A 9,062-nucleotide genomic window follows, 5' to 3' on the forward strand; every position below is an offset into this window, starting at 1 on the left:
CTGCTCTACTGACACCGTCCACTGCTCTACTGACACCGTCCACTTCTCTACTGACACCATCCACTGTTCAACTGACACCGTCCTGTTCCCCACTTACACTATCCACTTTTAAGGTAGTGTTAAGTTTATAATCTTTACAGCGGCATTTGTTTTATTATATTTTTCTAAATGTTCCCTACTATTAGGTCTTGCTATGTAATTTCCTTATAATAAAACAGGGAGGCTGCCCTCCGGTGATCTTTGATCTCTTTTATGTTGTTCAGGTAGATCTCCACCCCTCAAAAATTGTCTCTCCCCCCCCCCCCCCCGATACAGTATATTGATAATAAATAAATCAAATAACAATACTACTAATTCATTCAACTATTCCCACCACTACAATGAATATATTAAAAATAATGATCATTATTTACGATACAACTCTTTATACTATTAAAAAAATATATATATATATATATATACATAATAATTATTATTATTTCCACCACTACAATGAATATATTAAAAAGAATAATTATTTACTATACAACTCTTTTACTATTAAAAAATTATATATACATAATAATTATTATTTCCACCACTACTACAAATAATGTGTTGAAAATAATAATCATTATTATCGATACAACTCTTTATACTATTAAAAAAAAAAAAATATGTAAAATAATTAATTCAACTATTTCTACTAGTACTACAAATAATAAAAATAATGAAATTAAAAAAAAAAAGAAAATTGTGGCGTTTGCGAGGATTTCGGGGTTTCACCGGTCTGACTGATTCCTCCAGCCAATGTGTGTGTCTCTTTAATGCAGATGAGTGTTAATCTCCTCGGAGGGTGTAAATGTTTCCACTCCATTAATTTGTTCCTTGTGTCCCAACAGCGGTGACAATGCAACCTTTGTGGCGTCCTGGGGGGATAAACACCGTCTCCAATGGCAATGGCTCTTTTCCAGATGCACCAATCAGCAAACAGCGACAGCCCGGGAGGACCAGACCCCTGAATATAAAGAGAGGAGCCTGAGCCCCCCCGATCAGAAAATGTGCAGAGTGCACCCTGAAAGATGGAGAGGACCCACCGACCTCGCCCTGGCTGGGGAAGGCAATGCCTGGCCTTACTCACCATTGTGATCATCACTGTGCAAGCAGGTAAGTGGACTGGACTAGTGCAAGAGTGGGGGATTGATATTGAGTCTAACTGCAGTAGCCTCTAGCAACTATTCTTCTCAGTTTAAAACTGTCAGAAGATAACTTCTGATTGGTTGGCACGGATCGCTCATTGCTTGCACCCTACAAGTGTGGTGGTGCTGAGCACTTTAGTTCTACACTGTATAGTCTGCAGATTGCCTATCACTCTATTACAGGGGTCTCCAAACTTTCTAAATGAAGGGCCAGTTTACTGTCCTTCAGACTTTAGGGGGGGGCCGGACTGTGGCCACTGGAAATAGAAAAATGTCCCAGAATCAGCAGTAGTAAACAATGCCCCATCTTTGGTGTCAGTGAGAGGAGTAGTGACCCATCGTTGGTGTCATTGGGAGGAATTGTGCCCCTTTGTTGGTGTCATTGGGAGAAATTGTGCCTCTTTGTTGGTGTCATTGGGAGAAATTGTGCCTCTTTGTTGGTGTCAGAAGATGAAATATTGCCCCAAGGGCCAGATAAAAGCAAGCAAGGGGCCGCATCTGGCCCCCGGGCCACAGTTTGGAGACCCCTGCTCTATTACATAGTGTGAAAAAAAAAACACAAATCCATGTAATTTAACCAATACAAATGTATTCCATTTATTTAAAAAAAATGTGTATATATATAAAAATGACACTTCCATATACAGAATCCTATACCTACCCATATCCTCTATCCAGAGGAATAACAAAAAAAAAAAAAAAACACTACAAGGCATGGCAATATTTTCTGAGAGTTTATTATAATTTATTATTATTTGTATTAATATTATTGTTATAAAAATATAGAATTTTTTTTTAGCTTTTTATTTATTTTTATTCAATACCCACAACAAAAATTTAAATCTTACAGTCATTTTTTTCCTCAAATTCTTTTCCTTGGAGGTGCTCTATGTGCATTATGTGCATTTTCTCCTTTTTTTTTTTTTCTGTTTTTGTTTTTTTACTTGTCGTCTTTTCTTTTATTTAAAATTGCAATGCCCACAAAAAAAGAAAAGAAAGGAGATAAAATGTTTTCCAGTAATTTTCTTTTTCCTTGAGGTGCAGTGCTATATATTGATTGAGATATATATATATATATATATATATATATATATATATATATATAGATATAGATATAGATATATATAGATAGATAGATAGATAGATAGATAGATAGATAGATAGATAGATAGATAGATAGATAGATAGATTGTTGTACCAATATATATATTCCCGTGTTTAGGTTGAGTGATGAATTAAAATTATGTAAATCATTTTTTTAAAACAAATATATAGCGCAAATGGGGTTGCTGCAAAGAGCATATGTATAAAGAGCGCTACCCGATATTCAATCTTAGTGCTAATCTCATATGAAAAATTACATCAAATACATAAACATAATGTAGAATATCAAACACATATACTGTATCAATTGCATCAAATATATATATATATATATACACTTTTGTGGATATTTGATGCAATTGATATATGTTTTGATATTCTAGATTATGTTTATATATGTGCATTATGTGTACTTTTTTACTTTTTTTTTTTTTAAATGTTTCTCTTTTTTATTTAAAATTGTAATGCCAACAAAAATAAAGAGATGCAAATATTTTCCAGTATTTTTTTCTCAATTTTTTTTTTTTTTTTTAGCTTTATCCCAGGGGTCTCCAAACTTTCTAAACAAAAGGCAAGCTTACTGTCCTTCAGACTTTTAAGGGGGCCGGACTGTGGCCACCAGGAGTACAAAAATCCCCCAGCACTGGTGTCAGTGGGAGGAATAGTATCCCATCATTGGTGTCAGTGGGAGGAATAGTGTCCCATCATTGGTATCAGTGGGAGGAATAGTGTCCCATCATTGGTGTCAGTGGAAGGAATAGTGTCCCATCATTGGTGTCAGTGGGAGGAATAGTGTCCCATCATTGGTGTCAGTGGGAGGAATAGTGTCCCATCATTGGTGTCAGTGGGAGGAATAGTGTCTCATCATTGGTGTCAGTGGGAGGAATAGTGTCCCATCATTGGTGTCAGTGGGAGGAATAGTGCCCCATCATTGGTGTCATTGGGAGGAATAGTGTCCCATCATTGGTGTCAGTGGGAGGAATAGTGCCCCATCATTGGTGTCAGTGGGAGGAATAGTGCCTCATCATTGGTGTCAGTGGGAGGAATAGTGTCCCATCATTGGTGTCAGTGGGAGGAATAGTGCCCCATCATTGATGTCAGTGGGAGGAATAGTGTCCCATCATTGGTGTCAGTGGGAGGAATGGTGCCCCATCATTGGTGTCAGTGGAAGGAATAGTGTCCCATCATTGACGTCAGTGGGAGGAATAGTGCCCCATCATTGGTGTCAGTGGGAGGAATAGTGTCCCATCATTGGTGTCAGTGGGAGGAATAGTGCCCCATCATTGTTGTCATTAAAAGGACTAGTGCCCCATCATTGGTGTCAGTGGGAGGGATTGTGTCACCCAGCCTGAAGGAGCAAGAAAGCACCTCGCTTTCACAAACGCATGTGAAGTGTCCTCTGTCATTTTAGGAGTATTGGTACAAAATGATCTTGTTACTGCAAAGGCTTATTTTCATTTTCTTTTTTAAATACAGTCCAATAAATGTAAAAAAAAAAAATACACTTGAAATATAATTTTTTTGCCCTGTGTGTGTGGTATGACATCACAATATGTCTTTATAACATATGATCCAGCAGCAGAAGTGCAGAGTGTTCTTCAGTGTCCTTCTTCCTTCCTTCCTCCTTCCTTCTTCCTTTTTTCTTCTTCCTTCTTTTTTTCTACTTCCTTCTTTCTTCTTCCTTCCTTTTTTCTTCTTCCTTCCTTTTTTCTTCTTCCTTCTTTCTGATTTCCTCTTTTCTTATTTCCTCTTTCTCCTTTCTTCGTTCTCCTTCCTTCCTTCTTTCTTCTTCTTTCTCATTCCTCCTTTCTTCTTCCTTCTTCCTTATTCTTCATCCTTCCTTCTTCCTCCTCTGTTCTTTTTTCTTCTTCCTTATTCTTCCTCCTTTCTTTTTCTTCCTTCTTCCTTCCTTCTTTCTCCTTCTTCCTCCTTCCTTCTTTCTCATTCCTTCTTATTTTCCTCCTTCCTTCTCCTTTCTTATTCTTCCTTTCTTCTTCCTTATTCTTCCTCCTTCCTTCTTTTTCTTCCTCCTTCCTTCCTCCTTTTCCTCCTTCCTTCATTCTCCTTCCTTCTTTCTTCTTCCTTTTTTCTTCTTCCTCCTTTCTTCTTCCTCCCTTCCTTCTTCCTTCGTCCTTCTTCTTTCTCCTTCCTTGTTTCTTTTTCCTCCTTTCTTCTTTTTCCTTCCTTCTCCTTCTTTTTTCTCCTTCCTTCTTTCTCCTTCTTCCTCCTTCCTTCTTTCTCCTTCTTCCTCCTTCCTTCTTATTTTTCCTCCTTCCTTCTTATTCCTCCTTTCTTCTTCCTTATTCTTCCTCCTTCCTTATTTTTCTTCCTCCTTCCTTCTTCCTTCCTTCTTTCTTCTTCAGTTTTTCTTCTTCCTCCTTCCTCCCTTCCTTCTTCTTCCTCTGTCCTTCTTCTTTCTCCTTCCTTGTTTCTTTTTCCTCCTTTCTTCTTTTTCCTTCCTTCTTCTTCTTTTTTCTCCTTCCTTCTTTCTCCTTCTTCCTCCTTCCTTCTTTCTCCTTCTTCCTCCTTCCTTCTTATTTTTCCTCCTTCCTTCTTATTCCTCTTTTCTTCCTTATTCTTCCTCCTTCCTTATTTTTCTTCCTCCTTCCTTTCTTTCTTCTTTCTTCTTCAGTTTTTCTTCTTCCTCCTTCCTCCCTTCCTTCTTCTTCCTCTGTCCTTCTTCTTTCTCCTTCCTTGTTTCTTTTTCCTCCTTTCTTCTTTTTCCTTCCTTCTTCTTTTTTCTCCTTTCTTCCTCCTTCCTTCTTTCTCCTTCTTCCTCCTTCTTCCTCCTTCCTCCTTCCTTCTTTCTCCTTCTTCCACCTTCCTCCTTCCTTCTTTCTCCTTCTTCCTCCTTCCTTCTTATTTTTCCTCCTTCCTTCTTATTCCTCCTTTCTTCTTCCTTATTCTTCCTCCTTCCTGCTTTTTTCTTCCGTTTTTCTTCTTCCTCCCTTCCTTCCTTCTTCTTCTTCTTCCTCCCTTCCTTCTTTCTTTTTCCTCCTTTCTTCCTTTTCCTTCTTCCTTTTTCTCCTTTCTTCTTTGTTCTTTCTTCTTCCTCCTTTCTTCTTCTTCCAAAATAAAGGCAGGCGGTATAGTTGCACCCCCTAGTGGTGTTCTGTATATCTCACCATGCAGTCTAACACAAATTTTAATTACAAACAATTGTCAGTTGTCATACAAAGTCCTTTAGCAAGCTGAATGAAGGAGATGTAATTCTATCAGAAGCACACAGTAGCAGTTTTTTTATTTTTTTATTCTTTTTTTACATCTTTCCGCCTGAGTTTCCCCCGGGATGAGATTAGCCAATCAGCTCATTGTGTTGTATTGCCAACAGTTTCAATGAGTTGTGAAAGGACCTGGAACGGGTTCGGTGCGTCTCTTTGGGTTTTGTTTCGCTGCCTCCCCGGGATGAGACCTTCAATGGGCCTTTGTCAGGTTCTCCAGTTGACTTCTAAAGGCAGACTGTAGGCGAGCGGAACAGCGCAGGAGGGGGACGGGGGCGGGGGGTCCCGTCTTCTCTGAAAGGCCGCCATTGAATGCCATCGGTTGCTGGGCTGTGAAGCCTTTTTCATGTTGTCACTGACAAGACGCAAATGAGATTCTAAAAGACGATTAGGAGGAGATTTGTGTGGCCGGCGTATTGTCTGCGCATCAAAATAACACCAAACAGTCCTGGAAACATCCCGAGAGAGGCGCCGCCGCGTCCCCGGAGGGGGAATCCGCTATAAACAAAACAAATAACTAAAGTGTATCTAAAGCTCATTTAAAAAAAAATTGGATGAAGTGGGGCAGGGCTGGCACCCCGGTCAGGTTTGTATAGCTATGAATGTGGCCCAAAAAAAAGTGCCCCATCGTTTGTGTCAGTGGGAGGAATAGTGTCCCATCTTTGGTGTCAGTGAGAGGAATAGTGCCCCATCATTAATGTCAGTGGGAGGAATAGCGTCCCATCATTGGTGTCAGTGGGAGGAATAGTGCCCCACCATTGGTGACTACCTCCTTTTGGTAAAAATACTTAGATTGACAAACAACTGATATCTTCTTCCTTCTGCAGCTCACAAGTCGGATGCGGGGAGTGACGTCTCCAGCACCCTCCTCAATCACTCCTCCATGCTCATCCAACGCCTGCAAGAACTGCTGCAGTATGGGAACTCCACCGACGCCACCCTCCGGATCCGCACCCCCGGCTCCGACGAGGTGAAGGTCATACAAGCCCACCAGCTGCTCCTCACCCTGCAGAGTGACGTCTTTGAGGGACTCTTAGCCAACCAGAGCGCGGTGACCCTGCAGGAGCCGGCTGACTGCGCCGTACTCTTCGAGAAATTTATAAGGTAAATTTCCAGATTTTTTTACCACTTCAGCCCCCCGGACCATTTGGCTGCTGGCAGAGAGCTGTGTCTGTGTCCCGACTCCTGAATGAATGGAAGGAAGCAAACATTCATTGATGGGCTAGAGGATGCTGCATTTGATGGGCGCTGGTGAGGCTGCATCTGATGGGCGCTGGTGAGGCTGCATCTGATGGGCGCTGGTGAGGCTGCATCTGATGGGCGCTGGTGAGGCTGCATCTGATGGGCGCTGGTGAGGCTGCATCTGATGGGCGCTGGTGAGGCTGCATCTGATGGGCGCTGGTGAGGCTGCATTTGATGGGCGCTGGTGAGGCTACATTTGATGGGCGCTGGCGAGGCTGCATTTGATGGGCGCTGGCGAGGCTGCATTTGATGGGCGCTGGCGAGGCTGCATTTGATGGGCGCTGGCGAGGCTGCATTTGATGGGCGCTGGCGAGGCTGCATTTGATGGGTGCTTCATGGGGTATATATGGGCAGGACAAAGGGGATGGAGTCAGGGGTGGGGTCAGGGGTGCGGCAAAATTAGGTTTCGCCTTGGGTGTCAAAAATCCTTGCACCAGCCTTGACTTTAACCCACAGCGACCAAGCAGAGCCCATCTTGGATTTGTCTTGACATTATCGTGGTGAATTTTGATTTGATGAGATACAGTTCTAACTTTTCTTTTTCGATCTTCATGCAGTAATCTATCTTTGTCCTTTTTTTAGGTATTTTTACTGTGGGGAAATCTCCATCCAGTTAAGTCAAGCCATCGCGCTGCATCGGCTGGCCAGTAAGTACCGCGTTGCCGCTCTTCAGAGAGGTGTCACGGAGTATATGAAGAGCCACCTAGCGAGCGAGTCCTCCCAGGGCCACGTGGTGAGTTGGTACCATTACGCAGTAACCATGAGCGATGAGATACTTCAGGAGAGCTGCCTGAAGTTTCTGGCCTGGAACCTTTCCACGGCGATGAGCAGCAGCGAGTGGACGACGGTGAGCGACAACCTCATGGTGTCCCTGGTGAAGCGCTCCGACCTGGTTCTGCAGAGTGAGCTAGAACTGTTCAGCGCTGTGGAAGAGTGGATCACCAAGAGCAACCCAAACGCTTCCATTATCGAGAAGGTTCTGAGGTCCATCAGGTATCCGATGATCCCGCCAAACCAACTCTTCCAGATGCAGAGACAGTCGGGCCTGCTGGCCACCTACCAGAGCTTGATCCAGGATCTTCTCTTTCAAGCCTTCCAGTTCCATTCCTCGTCTCCGCTACATTTCGCAAAGTATTTCGATGTGAACTGCAGCATGTTCATTCCTCGGAATTACCTGTCTTCCTCTTGGGGTTCCCAGTGGATCATCAACAATCCAGCCAGGGATGACCGAAGCTTTAGCTTTCAGACACAACTAGGGCCAAGCAACCATGACTCCAGCAAGAAAATCACTTGGAACGCGCTTTTTTCTCCACGCTGGCTTCCCGTCAGCCTTCGACCAGTCTACTCAGAGTCCGTGTCCAGCTCTTCCCAATCCAACCGCCTCGAAGAAGGAAAACCGCGGCTGGTGGTGACTTCGGCCATGAGCGGTCTAGATTTTGCCGGGGTTACGTTCCAGAAAACCGTGCTTGTTGGAGTGAAGAGACAGCTTGGCAAGGTGTTTGTGAAGCACGTGTACAGTGTCCACCAGAGCACCGACGAAGTGTCGGACTTCCTGGCCCACGCCGACCTGCAGAAACGCACTTCAGAATATCTGATTGACAACTCTCTGCATCTCCACGTCATCATCAAGCCCATCTACCATTCCCTCATCAAGGCCAAGTGATACAGACCCGGGGGGGTTGCAAAGCCGCCTAACCTTGCCATATGGCCGCCATTATGGTACTTAAATCTACCGGCGTGGCGGAGATCTAGAATTGCTAGGCAAGCCACACAGAGAGTTTGTTTGACCACCGTGTAGCAATAAAAGGATCTACAGATCTTCAACTGTCTACTGAAATGGGTTTTAGAGTCTGGACTAGATCAGAGTTTCATTATAAAAATCTGGAATGCCAAGCCAATGCAATCCGAGGATCGGTCACCATGATCGACGGCTCAAGCCGGCTTTAGAAGAATAGGCCACTGTTCTCCACAATTCACCAAACTCCTTCAAGTTCCCTCTTCTCATCCTAAACTCGTCACTTTAAGCCAGGGGTCTCCAAACTTTTTACACCAAGGCCCAGTTTATTGTCCTTCAGACTATAGAAGGACTGAACTGTGGCCAGTGTGAGTAAAAAATTCCTGGTGATTGGTAAAAGTAAAAAAAGAAAATACACCGTGTCTGTGACCTATAGGAGGAGGAATAGTGCCCATAATTGGTGTCATTGGAAGGAATAGTGCCCCATCATTGATGTCAGTGGGAGAAAATGTGCCCCATATTTTGTGTCAGTGGGAAGAATATTGCCCCATCATTGGTGTCAATGGAAGAAATTGTGTCCCA

The 9,062-nt window shown here is 43.0% G+C and overlaps 1 protein-coding gene across 1 annotated transcript; it reads left to right on the forward strand.

The window, feature by feature from the left end:
• The first annotated feature begins 894 nt into the window (after nucleotides 1–894).
• Nucleotides 895–8,574, forward strand: BTBD17 (BTB domain containing 17). Its single transcript, XM_040330977.1, has 3 exons — nucleotides 895–1,146; nucleotides 6,331–6,607; nucleotides 7,328–8,574. Exons 1-3 carry the CDS (start codon nucleotides 1,062–1,064, stop codon nucleotides 8,406–8,408), a joined length of 1,443 nt encoding a protein of 480 aa, XP_040186911.1. The 5' UTR covers nucleotides 895–1,061; the 3' UTR covers nucleotides 8,409–8,574.
• The last annotated feature ends 488 nt before the right edge of the window (nucleotides 8,575–9,062 follow it).

This window comes from Rana temporaria, chromosome 12 (genome assembly GCF_905171775.1).
Source record: "Rana temporaria chromosome 12, aRanTem1.1, whole genome shotgun sequence".
NCBI classification, from domain to species: domain Eukaryota; kingdom Metazoa; phylum Chordata; class Amphibia; order Anura; family Ranidae; genus Rana; species Rana temporaria.

Coding starts and splice junctions, on each gene's coding strand:
- BTBD17 (XM_040330977.1), top strand. CDS start 1,062: ATGGAGAGGACCCACCGACCTCGCCCTGGCTGGGGAAGGCAATGCCTG. Junction 1,147..6,330: donor GATCATCACTGTGCAAGCAG/GTAAGTGGACTG, acceptor TTCCTTCTGCAG/CTCACAAGTCGGATGCGGGG. Junction 6,608..7,327: donor CTCTTCGAGAAATTTATAAG/GTAAATTTCCAG, acceptor TCCTTTTTTTAG/GTATTTTTACTGTGGGGAAA.